This window comes from Chiloscyllium plagiosum, unplaced genomic scaffold (assembly GCF_037043375.1).
Source record: "Chiloscyllium plagiosum isolate Xiang-an unplaced genomic scaffold, Cpla_swu_hap1 HiC_scaffold_35, whole genome shotgun sequence".
NCBI lineage: Eukaryota > Metazoa > Chordata > Chondrichthyes > Orectolobiformes > Hemiscylliidae > Chiloscyllium > Chiloscyllium plagiosum.
The window spans coordinates 9,582,209-9,601,485 of NW_028270173.1; the positions used below are offsets into that span (position 1 = coordinate 9,582,209).

The 19,277-nt window shown below is 47.9% G+C and overlaps 1 protein-coding gene across 1 annotated transcript in view; it reads left to right on the plus strand.

Annotated features, from left to right (window-relative positions):
• Window positions 1–19,277, plus strand: part of LOC122541576 (lymphotoxin-alpha-like) — a 44,840-nt gene that overhangs the window by 15,435 nt on the left and 10,128 nt on the right. Inside the window, exons 2-3 of the mRNA XM_087978689.1 lie at window positions 16,791–16,842; window positions 16,964–17,026. Coding sequence (XP_087834815.1) covers window positions 16,791–16,842; window positions 16,964–17,026 — 115 coding nt within the window. The remainder of the gene's footprint in view (window positions 1–16,790; window positions 16,843–16,963; window positions 17,027–19,277) is intronic.

The following is a 19,277-nucleotide window of genomic DNA, read 5'->3' on the forward strand; positions in this document are numbered from 1 at the left end:
ATGTCAGGAGAGCGGAAGCAGTCTGGAATTCATTGCCCACTTCATCACTGAGACCCTCCACTCATTGGAAAGGAAGCTGGGTCAGAATTTGGAGCTTTCTATCCTGCAAACCCCTGACCCAGTGCTGGGGTTGGAAAAAGTGGTTCTTGCACTTGGACACAATGGGCTTCTTTCTGTGTTGCAGTTTTTCCATTGATTTAAGAATTCTTTAAGGCACTTCTTAAATAAGGAGTGTAAGAAAGAGGGAGCAAGGGCAGATTGTTTTAAGGTGCCCCCCACCCCCACCCCCCCAGACCTGAGAGTTAACCATGCAGAGTAGTGCAATAGTCGTGTTATTTAAGGAGAGATGTTGTTGCAATGGACAGAGTTCAGAGGAGATTCACTAGATTGGTCCCAGAGACAAGAGATTGTCTTATGAAAAGAGATTGAGCAGTTTAAACCGATGTTTTCTGGAAGTTAGAATGTGAAAGGGGATTGACAAAGTCGACCTAGAGAGGATGTTTCCTCATCTGGGACAGTTTAGAACGAGGAGTCATCATTTCAGGGGAAAGGGGAGCAGTTTTAGAAACAAAATGTGGAAAAATTACTTCTCTCAAAGAGTCATGAATCTGTGGAATTCACCACTGTAGAGTGTAACTGGGCGCTGGGACATTGAGTAAACGTAAGGCGACAGACAGATTTTCAATGAGTAATGGGTTTGGAGAGCAGGCTGAGTGGAACTGAAGCTGAGATGAGATCAGCCATGATCGTATTGAGTAATGGACCATATTCAAATGATCTACTCTTGCTCCTAGTTCTGATGTCCTCATCACAGCAGCACAGCAATCCCGGGTGCCTTGCAACATTTTGATGCAAGGGTATTACTGGGAAGTGGCAGATACAGAATGTTTGTAGCTGCAATTCTAATGTTTCCGTCTGAAAGATGAATCAGTGGGTTTTCAACACAGTGGGCAAAGCAGCAATCTTGGACAAGATAATGACATAATGAGGGTGACTCAGCTCAGCGTGACTCAGACTGGCCTAGCGAAATCTAACATCGGGGAGTTGTTCCTTGTGTTAGCAAAGTCATTCCCGATGAAGGGCTTTTGCCCGAAACGTCGATTTTCCTGCTCCTCGGATGCTGCCTGACCTGCTGTGTTTTTCCAGCACCACTCTAATCTTGACTCTGATTTCCAGCATCTGCAGTACCCACTTTTGGCTTAATAAAGTCATGACTGGCCTAGCGAAATCTAACATCGGGAAGTTGTTCCTTGTGTTAATAAAGTCATGACTGTCTTCATTTCAACCTGTCTGTAGGGAGATCAGTGTCTGAACCGTGCAGATTGTAAGGTATTAGGGGGAGGTGTGAAGATGTTGATGGTGTAGCCAATTCCGCTGTGACCAATGCGCTGGAAACAAGCTCAGAGTTCGGAGAATTTGGCACAACTTAGCGGGAAGTACCTTTTCCTGCAGAGAGCTGAAGCTCAAATTCAAATTTCACATCCACTATCTTCCCACACGGAGTCTCCTGAACTTGGAATGGTCCTTGTGGAACAGGGTCATTCGAGGAACTCTTACATGTTAGCAGAACGTTAGGAGGACCAGTGGCTTCAGGTCAAAGGGTCAGACAGCATAGAAACAGGCCCTTCGGCCTACCACACCAATGCTGACCAACAAACCCCAAGTTACACTAGTTCCATTCACCTGCACTTGGCATTTTAAGCACCCATTCAGATACTGCTTCAATTTTGTGAGTGTATCTGCCTCCAACACCCTCTCAGAAAATATATTGTGTATTTCTACCACCCTCTGAGTGAAAAGCCCCTTTCTCAGCTTTGACTGGATTTGGTTTGGTGTTGTCACATGTATTGAGATACAGTGAAAAGTGTTGTTTGGCGAGCTGCACAGGCAGAGCGCACCATACCAAGTGCATCAGGGTAACAGAGCAGAGAGCAGTGTTACAGCCAGCTATAGAGAAGGTGCAGACAGAAAGATCAACATTAACATTAAAGCTTTCCATTCTGATAACAGCAGGGAAGAAGCTGTTCCTGAATCTGCTCGTACATGTCTTCAAACATCTCTGTCTTCTGCCTGACGAAAGAGGGTGGGAGGGAGTTTTACCGGGGTGAGAGGGGTCTCTGAACATACTGGTTTCTCTCCTGAGCCTGTGGGTCACATGCTCCTCACCATAACCTTAAACCCTCTGGTCTCAGCCACGTCTGTCATGAGGAAGAGATTTCCATGACCTATTTCTGTCCATGGCTCTTGTAATTTTGTAGACCTCAATCAGGATACCCCCCACCTCAGCCTCAGAACAAACCCAGCCTATCCTGTGTCTCCGGGTGACTGAGACCTCTCATCCAAGACAACATCCAGGAAGATTCCCCTCTGTGCTCTCTCCAATGTAATCACCTCCTTCCAATAGTGCGGTGACCTGACGTTGTGTTCTTAATGCTTGCCAAGTTGGACCAAAAGTTCAGGATTTGTTGGGCCACTGCCCCAAAACATGAGCTCATTCCAAAGCACTGCTTCCACGTGACCGAACTCACAGCAACTCCCAGTCTCTGCTCATACTAGCTCCTGGTTCAGCAAGGCCTCTGGTTGATAATTCACACCTCCTGCTCTCAAATCCCTCCACAAACCTTTCTCTCCCTTTCTACATGAGCTTGCAGCGTTATGATTTCGATTACTTACCGTGTGGAATCAGGCCCTTCGGCCCAACAAGTCCACACCGACCCTCTGAAGAGCAACCCACCCAGATCCATTCCTCTACATTTATCCCTTCACCTAACACTACGGGCAATTTAGCACGGCCAATTCACCTAACCTGCACATCTTTGGACTGTGGGGGGAAACCGGAGCACCCGGAGGAAACCCACACAGACATGGGGAGAATGTGCCCAAGGCAGGAATTGAACCCAGGTCTCTGGCACTGTGAGGCAGCAGTGCTAACCACTGAGCCACCGTTATAGCCCTCCAAGACTTCTGAGTTTATCACTCCTGTCTCTCGAGCTTCCAAGACTTTAATCATATAATCATAGAATCCCTACAGTGTGGAAACTGGCCGTTTGGCCCATCAGGTCCACACTGACCTTCCAAAGAGCCCTAAGATCCACCCACCCTACCCTAATCCTGTAACCCTGCATTTCCCATGGCCAATACACCTAGCCTGCACAAGCCTGGGCACTGTGGGAAATTTAGCATGGCCTATCCACCCTAACCTGCACATCCCTGGACACTGTGGGAAATTTAGCAGGGCCTATCCATCCTAACCTGCACATCCCTGAATACCATGGGTAATTTAGCATGGCAGATCCACTCTAACCTGCATAGCCTTGGACATTATGGGAAACTTAGCATAGCCTATCCACCCTAACCTGCATGTCCCTGGACAATATGGAAAATTTTGCATGGCCTATCCACTCTAACCTGCACATTCCTGGGCACTGTGTAAAATTTAGCGTGGCCAATCCACCCTAACCTGCACATCCCTGGATACCATGGGAAATTTAGCGTGGCCAATCCACCCTAACCTGCACATCCCTGGATATCATGGGAAATTCAGCGTGGCCTATCCACCCTAACCTGCACATCTCTGGATACCATGGGGAATTTAGCATGGCCTATCCACCCTAACCTGCACGTCCCTGGACAATATGGGAAATTTAGCGTGGCCTATCCACCCTAACCTGCACATCTCTGGATACCATGGGGAATTTAGCGTGGCCTATCCACCCTAACCTGCATGTCCCTGGATACCATGGGGAATTTAGCATGGCCTATCCACCCTAACCTGCATGTCCCTGGACAATATGGGGAATTTAGCGTGGCCTATCCACCCTAACCAGCATGTCCCTGGATACCATGGGGAATTTAGCGTGGCCTATCCACCCTAACCTGCACATCTCTGGATACCATGGGGAATTTAGCGTGGCCTATCCACCCTAACCTGCATGTCCCTGGATACCATGGGGAATTTAGCATGGCCTATCCACCCTAACCTGCATGTCCCTGGACAATATGGGGAATTTAGCGTGGCCTATCCACCCTAACCAGCATGTCCCTGGATACCATGGGGAATTTAGCGTGGCCTATCCACCCTAACCTGCACATCTCTGGATACCATGGGGAATTTAGCGTGGCCTATCCACCCTAACTTGCACATCTTTGGACTAAACAATCCATTATTGCCCCAATAGCTTTTGGAGTCCCAGTCTCTATAATTTCTTCCTCTTTACCTTTTAACAGTCTTGTGAAGTCTGGAGTCAACTGCTTTTAAAATCTCCTTATGCAGTTCAGTACTGCTGAAGTGTTTTCGAATGTTTCACTGTTTGAGTGGTGCTACATGTTTCCAAAGTTATTGTTGTTGTTGTAAAGGTTACTGGTGGGCTCCACAGTTCCATGTCACTGAGGGTTTGTTCATAATGCCCTCGGCCCCACGACCTTCAGCTGCTGTCCCCCCTTCATGAGGTCAGGAGGGCGGGGATATTTGCTGATGATTGCACAGTGTCCAGCGCCATACAAGCCTCCACAGACACTGAAGCAGTTCATATCCAAACGCAGCAAAAACCAGGTTTGAGCTGACAAGTGGAAGGTAACATTCACGCCAGACAAATTCCAGGTGATCGCCATCACGAGCAAGAGAGAGAATCCAATCATTGCCCCTTGGCAAAGTTCAACTGTCGGGAAAGCCCCTCCCCTCAAAAGTAGAACCCCCAACACGACGGATTTTAAAATGATCTGCAAATGAGGGACGGCTGGTGTGAGAGAAAGTCTTTCCACACAGAACAGGTTGTTAGGGGATGGAGATGTGGCAGGGGCAGCTACAGCTGAGGCCTTCAAGAAAGCATCAGATCAATGTTCGGAAAGAGATAGTGTTTAGGGAGAGAGAGGAAAAAAGGCAGGTGATTGGCACGAGGTGATAGAACGGTGCAGGCACACCAGGCTGAATGGCCTCATTTGCTGCTGTAATAATTGTGTGAACACCTGTGGGAGCCAGCAGTTTGGCGTCAAACCGGTCAAATAATCCTCAACTTACTTCAAAGTTCTCCACTGACCTTGGAGATGAACATTTCTCGGTGATTTAATAAGATGCATCGCTGTGAATCTTTTCCCAAATTCACCCACCAACCAACGTCGCTAAATTAAACGTCCGAGCCATTACCATGCTATTGTTTGCGGGAGATTGCACTCGGACAATTTCAAGTCATAGATCTGTACAGCGTGGAAACCGACCCTTCAGTCTAACTCGTCCACGCCGACCAGATATCCTAAATTAGCCTAGTTGCATTTGCCAGCACCCGGCCCATATCCCTCCAAGCCCTTCCTGTTCATATACTCTTCCAAGTGCCTAAATGTTGCAATTGTACCAGCCTCTATTACTTCCTCTGGTGTTGCTTTCTTTCCCAAGTTCAAGCAGCAGCTACACTTCTGACCAGCCCAGCGTTGATGGCAGGGATGGATCTATTGAGCAAGTTATACTGAGCATGCCTCTGCCCTTTCAATGCTCTCACAGTGAGGGGCTCGCACCTTCAGCAGATGTTAGGTGGAACAGAGGGTAAAGGGGCACGGTAGTCCTGGTGATGAAACAGAGGTCAGTAGTTTCAGTCAGTTTCCACTTCCTCCCGTTGTCATGACCACCTTCCAGGGGTTTTCCAATGCGTCGGCTTTAAATAGAGCTGGCCGTCCCGACTGTGATGAGAGGGAGTTGAAGAGCTGAAGCAGCCAGAGCAATCCCTCCACACCTGCGACGTACTGTCTGGACCGGTTTGGCAAGCAGCCAACAAGCATCACCTACCAGAGCAAGCCTGTCGCTGTCAGCAATGCTACCGGAAAGGCAGAGCTCTGGGAAAAGCAGCCTGATCTGTAAACTCCTCTCTGTAATCACCGTGCTGAGCTTGATAGCTTTCATTTCATACCTGCTCCTCTGTCGGCTGGGCGTTTTGCCATCAAAACAGGTGGGTCACTTTATCTTTAAAAAAGTAGACTGCTTCAGTCGTTGCCTGCTCCCCCTTTCTTCTCCCTCCCTGGATTTCATCTCTCTCTCTGTCTCTTTCTCTCTCTCTCTCTCTCTCTCTCTCTCTCTCTCCCTCTGTCTTTCATTCAGTCCCTCCTGCATTTTTTTGTGTTTCATGCTTGTTTGAAGTTTCAGGGGTGGGAACTGGCATCATTGAGTTGTGATCACTGGGTCAGTAATCTATTAGGCCAGGCTAACATTCTGGGGATACAGATTCAAGTGCCAACAGGGCAGTTAGTTTAAAGGGGATATGATGTGGAGGCGCCAGCATTGGACTGGGGTGGGCAAAGTTAAAAATGACATGACACCAGGTTATAGTCCAATAGGTGTAGTGTCATCTTCAACCTAACTTCTGTGCAGGGCACGATAGCTCAGTGGTTGGCAGTGCTGCCTCATAGTGCCAGGGACCCGGGTTCAATACAAGGCTCAAGCAACTGTCTGTGTGGAGTTCACACATTCTCCCCGTGTCTGCGTGGGATCCCTCTGGGTGCTCCAGTTTCCTCCCACAGTCCAACGATGTGAAGGTCAGGTGGATTGGCCAGGCTGAATTGCCCAGAGTATTCAGGGATGTGTAGGTTAGTTGGATTAGTCAGGGGCAATGCAGGGTTCCATGGATGGGTAGGGGATTGGGTCTGGTTGACATATTCTTCGGAGGAATTAGATGGACCAACTAGCCTACTTCCACACTGTCAGGATTCTCTGACTTATTGCACTGCGTTTTAACAGGGTGTAAATAACCCCAAAGTTCACTTCGGGAAGACACATCTTGCAGCTGAGTTTCTATTTCTTAACCACGTCTCCAGACTTGTGTCTGTGCAGGCTGTTGGATAACTGGGTGATGCATCACTGAATGTGAAAGAGAAACGTGTTCTTTCTGTGTTATTTCATGTGCTATAAAACCAGCCTGATCGATGTTGGGTTTCTTTGCCATTTTGGCACAGGTCCTGACTTTGCGAGACAGTCTGAAACCAGTGACAGTGAATCAGCTGCTGACTTTACGGTGAAAGCCGGCAATGTAAAAACAAACTCTAAGATAGGAGGCCACTCGGCCCTGTGGCAGCCAAACCCTGCAAGCTCTGGCCCATGGGATACAGCACGTTCAGGGCATGTCCGAATGCTTGCTTTGATGCAATGAGGATTTCTGTCTCTGCCACTCATTCAGACAGTGAGCTCCTTCTGACAATTACACAACGTAAAATCCGAAATGTAATCCTAGAGATGCAGGTAACAGATAGATGGACAGACAGACGGACAGACAGACAGTTCCTGACAAAGACAGACAGACAAATACGTTGATTGAAGGATGAACAGAAAGGCAAGAATTAGACTCTGGAATTATACTTGGAATCCATATTAGATTTTTATTCTCACATGTCCTCAAGTGCAGAGGTACATGAGCAGAGTGAGAAGTGTACACTGTCCCCTTTCTAGCTACAACTGTAACCCAGGTACAAAGTCTGAGGTACCAAGTAGAAACAGAAAGACATGAAGTAAGAAAATTAAACGTTACAGTCCCCCTTAGTATAAATTCGAAAAAAAAATTAAAAGTTCAACCGTTTTTTAAAATGCTTAGTCATGCTGAGCTTGTACTCCATACCAGGGTGAAGGCACCTTCCCGGAGAAACAGAGAGATAGGTAGGTAGATCAATCTGCGCGGGGACACACACACACACACAGACACACACAGACACAGACACACACACACACACAGACACACAGACACACACACACACACAGACACACACACACACACACAGACACACACACACACACAGACACACACACACACACACACAGACACAGACACACACACACAGACACACACACACACACACACAGACACACACACACACACACACACAGACACACACACACACAGACACAGACACACACACACACACACACAGACACACACACACACACACAGACACAGACACACACACACAGACACACACACACACACAGACACACACACACACACACACAGACACACACACACAGACACACACACACACACACACAGACACAGACACACACACACAGACACACACACACACACACACAGACACACACACACACACACACACAGACACACACACACACACAGACACAGACACACACACAGACACAGACACACACACACAGACACACACACACACAGACACACATCCACACCACACACGCACACACACAGACACACACACACAGACACACACTCACCACACATCACACACGCACACACATACACACACTCACACACACACTCACACACACACACTCACACACACATACACACACACATACACACACTCACACACACACCACACACACACATTCACACACACACACTCACACACACACACTCACACACCACACACACACACATACACACACACACACTCACACACACAGACACACACTCACACACAGACACACACCACACCCACACACACACACACACACACTCACACACACACACAGACACACACAGAGACACACAGACTCAGAGACACACACACAGACACACACAGAGACACGAGGTAAAAACAATGACTGCAGATGCTGGAAACCAGATTCTGGATCAGTGGTGCTGGAAGAGCACAGCAATTCAGGCAGCATCCGAGGACAGGCAAAATCGACGTTTCGGGCAAAAGCCCTTCATCAGGAATAAAGGCAGAGAGCCTGAAGCGTGGAGAGATAAGCTAGAGGAGGGTGGGGGTGGGGAGAGAGTGGCATAGAGTACAATAGGTCAGTGGGGAAGGAGATGAAGGTGATAGGTCAGGGAGGAGAGGGTGGAGTGGATAGGTGGAAAAGGAGCTGGGCAGGTCCGACAAGTCCGGACAGGTCAGGGGATCGAGTTTCTGGAGGTTAGAAGCTAGGATGAGGTGGGGGAAGGGGAAATGAGGAAACTGTTGAAATCCACATTGATGGGTTGAAGTGTTCCGAGGCGTTCTTCCTCCAGGCGTCTGGTGGTGAGGGAGCGGCAGTGAAGGAGGCCCAGGACCTCCATGTCCTCGGCAGAGTGGGAGAGGGAGTTGAAATGTTGGGCCACGGGGCGATGTGGTTGATTGGTGCGGGTGTCTCGGAGATGTTCCCTAAAGCGCTCTGCTAGGAGGCGCCCAGTCTCCCCAATGTAGAGGAGACCGCATCGGGAGCAACGGATACAATAAATGATATTGGTGGATCTGCAGGTAAAACTTTGATGGATGTGGAAAGCTCCTTTGGGGCCTTGGATAGAGGTGAGGGAGGAGGTGTGGGCGCAGGTTTTCCTGGCACTTTCCCCTGCCACCGCAGGAACTGTAAAACCTGCGCCCACACCTCCTCCCTCACCTCTATCCAAGGCCCCAAAGGAGCTTTCCACATCCATCAAAGTTTTACCTGCAGATCCACCAATATCATTTATTGTATCTGTTGCTCCCGATGCGGTCTCCTCTACATTGGGGAGACTGGGCGCCTCCTAGCAGAGCGCTTTAGGGAACATCTCCGAGACACCCGCACCAATCAACCACATCGCCCCGTGGCCCAACATTTCAACTCCCTCTCCCACTCTGCCGAGGACATGGAGGTCCTGGGCCTCCTTCACTGCCGCTCCCTCACCACCAGACGCCTGGAGGAAGAACGCCTCATCTTCCGCCTCGGAACACTTCAACCCATCAATGTGGATTTCAACAGTTTCCTCATTTCCCCTTCCCCCACCTCATCCTAGCTTCTAACCTCCAGAAACTCGATCCCCTGACCTGTCCGGACTTGTCCGACCTGCCCAGCTCCTTTTCCACCTATCCACTCCACCCTCTCCTCCCTGACCTATCACCTTCATCTCCTTCCCCACTGACCTATTGTACTCTATGCCACTCTCTCCCCACCCCCACCCTCCTCTAGCTTATCTCTCCACGCTTCAGGCTCTCTGCCTTTATTCCTGATGAAGGGCTTTTGCCCGAAACGTCGATTTTGCCTGTCCTCGGATGCTGCCTGAATTGCTGAGCTCTTCCAGCACCACTGATCCACACACAGAGACACACAGACTCACTCACACATACACACAGACACACACAGACACACACAGAGACACACACACACACACACACACACACACACACACACACACACACACACACACACACACACACACACACACACACACACACACACACACACACACACACACACACACACACACACACACACAATTCTGTAGCCATGGCTTACCCATATTTCTATACAGTTCTTCCCTCTCTGAAGGACTTTATAGTTGTTACCTGACCTGAACTGTTTAGAATTTTACTGAAGGGAAAAAGTATGAGGTGGAATCATCAGTAACATGGCCTCCTGACCAGTGGAAATCAGCAGGTCATCGATAGCTAGCAGCAAATGTGTCATTGAGACTCAACGTACATGTCCCTGCAATGTCTCTATGGTGCCTCAGTGAGCCAGTCAGAGCATCAAAGGATTGGTCTATGTTTTGCATGGAGGGAGTGGGGAGCCTAGGGGATTGGTTAGTTGAGTTGGTTAGCTGACCCGCTGTATTAGTTCACCGGGGCCATTCACTCCCACCTTGCCCCATCCTTACCCAGTCAGCACAGGGTAGAGGAGAGAGTGAGGACTGCAGATGCTGTAGATCAGAGTTGAGAGTGTGGTGCTGGAAAAGCACAGCAGGTCAAGCAGCATCCGAGGAGCAGCAGAATCGACGTTTCGGGCATAAGCTCTTCATCAGCAATGAAGGGCTTATGCCTGAAACATCAATTATTTCCAGCATCTGCAGTCCTCACTCTCTCATCATTTTCTTGTACAAGAAGTAGAGAAGTTCAACATTCAGACATGAGCAATTCGGTGAGCCCGCGAGCCTTCGGTTGTGGGGAAAGTGTTGGAAACGATTATAAGAGATAGGATTTATCATCATCTAGACAGGAATATGGTGATTTGGGATAGTCAACATGATTTTGTGAAGGGTAGATCATGCCTCACAAACATTATTGAGTTCTTTGAGAAGGTGACCAAATGTGGAGGAGGGTAAAGCAGTTAATTTGGTGTATGTGGATTTCAGTAAGGCGTTTGGTAAGGTTCGTCATGGTAAGCTATTGCACAAAATATGGAGGCATGGGATTGAGGGTGATTTAGCGGTTTGGATCAAAACTTGGCTAGCTGAAAGAAGACAGAGGGTGGTGGTTGATGGGAAATATTCATCCTGGAGTTCAGTTACTAGAGAGGTACCACAGAGGGCTGTTTTGGGTCAACTGCTGTTTGTCATTTTTATAAATGATCTCAATGAGTGCATAGAAGGATGGGTTAGTAAATGTGCCGGTGACACTAAGGTCGGTGGAGTTGTGGATAGTAGTGGAGGATGCAGTACATTACAGAGGGACATAGATAAGCTGCAGAGCTGGGCTGAGAGGTGGCAACTGGAGTTGAATGCAGAAAAGTGTGAGGTGATTCACTTTGGAAGGAGTAACGGGAATGCAGAGTACTGGGCTAATGGTAAGATGAACAGAGAGATCTCGGTGTCCATGTACATAGATTCTTGAATGTTGCCACCCAGGCTGATGGGGTTGTTAAGAAGGCATATGGTGTGTTAGCTTTTATTGGTTGAGGGATTGAGTTTTGGAGCCATGAGGTCATGCTGCAGCTGTACAAAACTCTGGTACGGCCGCACTTGGGAGTATTGCGTACATTTCTGGTCACCACATTATAGGAAAGATGTGGAAGCTTTGGAAAGGGTTCAGAGGAGATTTACTTGGATGTTGCCTGGTATGGAGGGAAGGTCTTACGAGGAAAGGCTGAGGGACAGAAGGAGGTTGAGAGGTAACTTAATTGAGATGTATTAGATAATCAGAGGGTTAGATAGGGTGGACAGGGAGAGCCTTTCCCCTCAGATGGTGGTGGCTAGCATGAGGGGACATAGCTTTAAGTTGGGTGATCGATATAGGACAAATGTCAGAAATAGTTTCTTTCCTCATAGAGGAGTAGGAGTGTGGAATGCACAGCCTGCAGTAGTAGTAGACTTGCCAACTTTAAAGGCATTTAAATGGTCATTGGATTGGCCTATGGATGAGAATTGAATAGTGTAGGTTAGAAGGGCTTCAGATTGATTTCAGGACCTGGACTGTGCTGTCATGTTCTATGTTCTATGGTCCTAGACTCTCCCACAAGAAGAATCAACCTGTCATTACCTATTCTGCCAAGCCTTGTACGTTTCGTTATGGTTATCTCTCATTCTTCTGAATTCCAATGTGTGCAAGCCCAATTTACTCAACCTGTCCTCATAAAACGGTCAAGACCTCTCGCAATGCTCCTCCAAGACCCAGGAACAACCTAATTCACCTTCCCTGGAGTGTTCCCAATGCCAGTACATCTGGTGGTGGTAGTTACTGGTCCAACAATACAGGCCCCCAGGTTAATGTTGTGGGCACCTGGGTTCGAACCTCACCGGGTCTGATGGTGAAGTTTGAAATCTGTCAGGGTATGGAATGCCCAATTGGAAATATGGTAGAGACAGGTTCATTCAAAGAATTCAAGAGGGTAGTGGATGGAAATGCTATTGAAGAGGAATAGAGAAAATGCACTGATTGTCACTCAGAAATAGAACTAGCACGAGCATGATGGGCAGACTGGCCTCGTCCTGTGCCACAATAATAAATGGACCAAAGCTGATCACTGTATTCTCGGTGGGGTCTGACTAGTGCCGTGTATGGATTTAGCAAGACTTCCCTGTTTTTATCCCATTGAAATAACGACCAAAGTTCCATTTCCTTTCCTTATTCCTCACTGAAAATAAAGCTAATTCAAATTCTAACTGGATGCTAGCGTATCCTCAAAGCTATATATAACTGAGAGTTTCTCTAACGGAAAGCCATGCCAATGTTTCTTTTTTGTGGATTCTGGTTTCATACATTGCAAAGCTGACTGAGTCTGTTTGGATTGTATTATCTTGGAGATTTCATGACGTCCCTTATCCAGTTGCTGTCTGATCTTTTAGACATTCGTCACTTGACGTGTGTAGTCAATGCTGTCCCAACATCCTGAGGTAACCAGAGAGCAAGCAGCCTCTTCATTAGCTGACAGTTTAGTGTTCAACTGTTAGATTTAGTGAGTCTCTGCACGATAGATACTCATGGTGCCTCATGAATTAACCCTGGGTGGTTATTAAGACCATAAGACCATCAGACGTAGGAGCCGAAATGAGGCCATGCATCGAGATTAAAGTGAACAAAGTTTCTTGCCAAGACAAGGATGCAAGCAGGCCAAGTTGAAACATCCCTGCAATGTAGATTGATTGGGTCAGCTTTGGCCTGGAGATGTAGTGGAAGAGTTAAATATCATCCTTAGTTATCCAACCCAGCAGGGAAATTCCGATTTGTCGGAGCATCAACACAGGGAAGGTAGCAAAGCTTGGCTGTCTCTATGGCCCCTTTTCCAATGAAAACGGTGCAGTGTATGGAAGAATTGTCTAGTTCTTACATTGTCCTGTGTGCAAATAGAGTCACGGAGTCATAGAGATGTACAGCACGGAAACAGACCCTTTGGTCCAACCTGTCCACGCCGACCAGATATCCCAACCCAATCTAGTCCCACCTGCCAGCACCCAGCCCATATCCCTCCAAACCCTTCCTATTCATATACCCATCCAAATGCCTCTTAAATGTTGCAATTGTACTAGCCTCCACCACATCCTCTGGCAGCTCATTCCATACACGTACCACCCAATGTATGAAGCTTCAAGCATATGCATCACACTTTGAGCTGGAGTAATTTAAGGGTAAACCGGTTTCTGGGGTCAATCTTAGCAGAGTCTGGATTACTCGTCAAATATTGCCCAGTGGCAGGATAACACCTATTATTGGATATGATGTCCTGACTGAGCCTGGTTGTCACACTGGTCACAGGGAATGGTCCACAGGACAGGGCTCTCCATGGTTGGCACATAGTTCCTCACTCCTAACAGCTTGTTGCTATCCGTTACAGCGGAAGCTGAAACTAAGGGTTTTGGAAAGACACTGGAAAGCATTGGTTTGTTAGTAAACTGCCGCACAGAGAGGAGGTGGTGTCCCATCTGACCAGAGGTCAGAGGCGTGTTTAATAAACAGCAGATTACAACAACATTGAGCCTTCCATGTAGCAGTCGCTCTATGTGCATCTCCCATGTTAGAGTCACACAGTAACGGTAATCTATAGCACAGACAATGGGCCTTTTTCCCATTGAGACTGCACTGGTCGAAACCAACCCCTAACCATTCCAATCCCATTTTCCAGCACTTGGTTCATACTCTTCATCCCTTGGCAACTAAAATGCACATCTGAGTACTTCTGTAATGTGCTGAGGGTTTCTGCCTCTCCCACCATTATGGGCAGTGCCTTCCAAATTCCCACCACCCACTGGGGGGAAATTATTCTTCTCACATCCCCTCTAAACCTCCCACCCCTGACCTTCGATCTCTGCCCCCCCATCCTGGTGATTGATCAAGGGGAAACGTTCCTACACTGTCTACGGGCCACGCCATTTTATTTACAACTCAGTTCACAACAATGAGCCTGCTGCCTCACAGCGCCAGAGACCCGGGTTCAATTCCCGCCTCAGGCAACTGTCTGGGCGGAGTTTGCACATTCTCCCCGTGTCTGCTTGGGTTTCCTCCCACAGTCCAAAGATGTGCAGGTTGGGGTGGATTGGCCATGCCAAATTGCCCATAGTGTTAGGTGAAGGGGTAAATGTAGGGGAATGGGTCTGGGTGGGTTGCTCTTCGGAGGGTCGGTGTGGACTTGTTGGGCCGAAGGGCCTGTTTCCACACTGTAAGTGATCTAATCAATGCGCAGAGTAAAGCACAGAGAGATGCTGAAAATGAATTTGATCCACTGCTCTGATGAAGAGTCATCCAGACTCGAAACGTTAACTTGCTCTGTCTCTCCACGGATCCTGCCTGACCCGCTGTGATTGCGTTCAGCTCTGATACACGTCCCATTGAATGTCACCGATGTTTCTCCTGGGTATTGTGTGGGGTGGTGCTTCTGTCTTTGAGCTTCTTGCACATTCGAGTGATATTGGAGGATTGACCACCGTGTGGGCTGGAATGGCAGCCCTCCTGATGATGGGTGCTGTGCCATACCCTCTGTAGCCCCTCACCAGGCCCAGAATGCCAGGAATGTAATGGTCATGAACATTCCCTGCAATGAATGCCCACTTCCTCTGCCCACCCCTCCCTCACTCACTATCTCCTTATTTCTGATGTGGAGGTGTCAGTGTTGGACTGGGGTGGACAAAGTTAAAAATCACACAGCACCAGGTTATAGTCCAACGGGTTTAATTGGAAGCACTAGCTTTCGGAGCACTGCACTGCACACATAATAATTTGCAGATTTATATTTGTAGATAATTTCCATTTTGTTCAAAAAGCTCACAGTCTGTAGGCAGTCAGTCAATATGACATTTTATAAATTCCTACTTTGGAAATAGAACCAGTCTGACTCAAGATTTGAATACATACAAATTGTAATTTCATGCCTTTAATGCACTGTCTGAGCTGAGATGTCAGCTTTTTTTATAAACTTTAAGTCATCTCGAGAATGTGACTTAAATGAAATTCCAGGATTTGCATATTAATGAACCGAAACTTGCAACCCATTCTGAAAGATGAAAAACTTAACAGCAATCTAGGTTTGTTCACTATCTTGCATCAGTTATATGACACTTTGATCTTTTACTATAAATTCTGTGTCCTATGTATCCTGCCCCACTAGCTACCTGATGAAGGAGCAGCGCTCCGAAAGCTAGTGCTTCCAAATAAGCCTGGTGTTGTGTGATTGTTAACTTTGTCCTTATTTCTACACAAGAGGCAAGACAGCGCATGTCATTGGAGGAGGTCACTTTGGGAAATCTGAGCTCCCCAAAATTCTGCTGCCCATATACCAACTCAGACCAGTCCCTTTCCCCCACCATCTGCTCTGTTTGCTTTCACCCCGTTAATGCCTTGATCACAGATTTGTCACGTTTGCTTTCATATTCCACTGTGGTGTCATTCCTTCCCAGCTCTCCAGACTCCTCCAACCCTCCAGGATATCTGCACTATTTCAAATTCTGGTCTGTTACATAGCCCCAGTTTAATTGTTTCACCGTTAACTGCTGTACTTCAATCGTCTGAGCCCCACCCTATGGAGGTCCCTCTCTGTAGCTCTCCATTTTCTCTCTCTCTCTCTCTGCCTTTAAGATGCTCCTTAAGTTGGCTCTCCCCGTATCTCCTCCTGTGACTCAATGCGTGATTATATAAGCACTGGGAGAGGGGGTGGGCCATTCAGCCAATCTGCCACTCCGTATGATCATGGCTGATGTCATCTCGGACCCGGCTCCACATCCACGCCCGTGCTCCATAACCCTTCACTCCATTGTGAATTAAAAATCTGCCCCTTCCTTCAATTTACTCAATGCCCCAACATCCGCTGCACTCTGAGGTAGTCAATTCCATTGACTGATGACCATTTGGGAGAATTAGTTGCTCTCCATCTCTTTAAACCTGCTACCCCCTTACCCTAAAACTGTGACCCCTTCTTCGAGATTCGCCTACACCAGGGAACATCCTCTCCCCATCTACTTGACAATCCCCCTTAGCATCTTGTATTCCTCAATTCAATCTCTTTGTCTTCTCATCCCTATAGGCATACAGGCCTATACTGCTCAGGTTCTTGTCAAATGCCTGGGGGGAGCGGTTTACAATGTTAAAGGCGCTAGATGAATGCAGATCGCTGGTGGTCATTAGGAATGGGGGACTGGGCTAGTCGAAGGGATTTGAACAGCCATCTCTGCTTGTTCCTCTAGAAGACGAGCCTGATGAAGACGGTTGAGGATTGCCAACCAGCTCTTCGTGATGGTGAGTGCGTTCCTGGCCCGACTTTGGTCACGTTCACACACACACTGTGGGCAGTTTTAGCATGGGGGTGTGGGAGGGCGAGAGGATGGTCACAGATGAAAGACTGACTTTTCTTTTCCAGAGCTCCCTCGCCTGATGAACCTGGTGGGGAAAGTTCCAGTGAAGGTCACAGTCCACCTCACAGGTAAGAGACGAGCTGCTGCCTGTGAGAGTTGTCGCATTGTCCCTTTCTTGCGGGGACTGTCCGAAGAGAGACCAACCTTCTGATGCACATCCCTCGTTAGCCTTGGTTTCAGTGGCTCACTTGGCTCTGTTAGATGGCAGTGAAGAGTCAACCACATTGCTGTGGGTCTGCAGTCTGGAGTAAGGCAGCAGATCTCCAGGAGTGAAGCTGATGTGGCTTTGTTTTTAATGTGACAAGCGATTTTGCAGTCACCCTTCCTGACAGTGGCAACAATTCTGCCTTCAGAGTCACAGAGTCATGGAGATGTACAGCACGGAAACAGACCCTTCGGTCCAACCCGTCCATGCCGACCAGATATCCCAACCCAATCTAGTCCCACCTGCCAGCACCCAGCCCATATCCCTCCAAACCCTTCCTATTCATATACCCATCCAAATGCCTTTTAAATGTTGCAACTGTACCAGCCTCCACCACATCCTCTGGCAGCTCATTCCATATACGTACCACCCTCTGCATGAAAAAGTTACCCCTCAGGTCCCTTTTATATCTTTCCCCTCTCACCCTAAACCTATGCTCTCTAGTTCTGGACTCCCCCACCCCAGGGAAAAGAATTTGCCTATTTATCCTATCCAAGCTCCTCATGATTTTGTAAACCTCTATTAGGTCACTCCTCAGCCTCCGACGCTCCAGGGAAAACAGCCACAGCCTATTCGGCTTCTCCCTGTAGCTCAAATATTCAAAACCTGGCAACATCCTTGCAAATCTTTTTTGAACTGTTTCAAGTTTTACAACATCCTTTCGCTAAGAGGGAGACCAGAGTTACCGATTTTGAAGTTCATGGTGGTGTTGGAAGCCACATCCACAGGAGACAAGCCTGGGTTACTGTCCCTGTAGGCCACCATCTTCATCTGCCTTGCATCTGGATTTGGTGTGTCATCACTACCTGACAGTAAAGGAACCTGGAAGGAGGCCATTCAGCCCTTTGAGCCTGTTCCACCATTCAATGAGATCACGGCTGATTTGTGGCCTAACTCCACATCCCTGCCTTTGCCTCATATCCCTTACTATCTTTGGAGTGCAGGCTCATAGCTCCTTGAAAGTGGAGTCGCAGGTAGATAGGATAGTGAAGAAGGCGTTTGGTATGCTTTCCTTTATCGGTCAGAGTATTGAGTACAGGAGTTGGGAGGTCATGTTACAGCTGTACAGGACATTGGTTAGGCCACTGTTGGAATATTGCGTGCAATTCTGGTCTCCTTCCTATTGGAAAGATATTGTGAAACTTGAAAGGGTTCAGAAAAGATTTACAAGGATGTTGCCAGGATTGGAGGATCTGAGCTACAGGGAGAGGCTGAACAGGCTGGGGCTGTTTTCCATGGAGCGTCGGAGGCTGAGGGGTGACCTTATAGAGGTTTACAAAATTATGAGGGGCATGGATAGGGTAAATAGACAAAGTCTTTTCCCTGGAGTCCAGAACTAGAGGGCATAGGTTTAGGGTGAGAGGGGAGAGATATAGAAGAGAGCTAAGGGGCAACCTTTTCATGCAGAGGGTGGTACGTGTATGGAATGAGCTGCCAGAGGATGTGGTGGAGGCTGGTACAATTACAACATTTAAAAGGCATTTGGATGGATATATGAATAGGAAGGGTTTGGAGGGATATGGGCCAGGTGCTAGCAGGTGGGACTAGATTGGGTTGGGATATCTGGTCGGCATGGACGGGTTGGACCGAAGGGTCTATGACTCTATGACTCTATGACTCTATGACTCTATGACTGTATGTTTGCACTTCAGATTTAAAATAGTTGTCTCCAATCCACTGCAATTTGTGGAAGACAATTTGAAATATCTACCACCCTTTGTGTGTGGAAATGCTTCCTCCCGTCCCTCCTGAAGACTCTCAGGCTGTGCCCACTGCGTCTGGGATCCCCGTACAGCAGAAATAGTTTCTCTTTATCTACCCTTTGTCTTTCCTTATCTTCAATCTGATCACCTTTTAACCTTATAAATTCAATAGTAAACAGGTCTAATTTGTGTAATCCTTCCTCAAATTTTAACCTCTGAAGTCCAAGGGTATGATGGAATGCTCCCCATTTGCCTGGATGAGTGCATCTCCAACTCAGGAAGCTTGACACCATCCAGGACATAGCAGCCCCTGATTGATTGGCACCACATCCACAAACATTCCCTCCCTCCCCCACAGACGCTTAGTAGCAGCAGTGCGTACCATCTACAAGATGCACTGCACAAATTCAC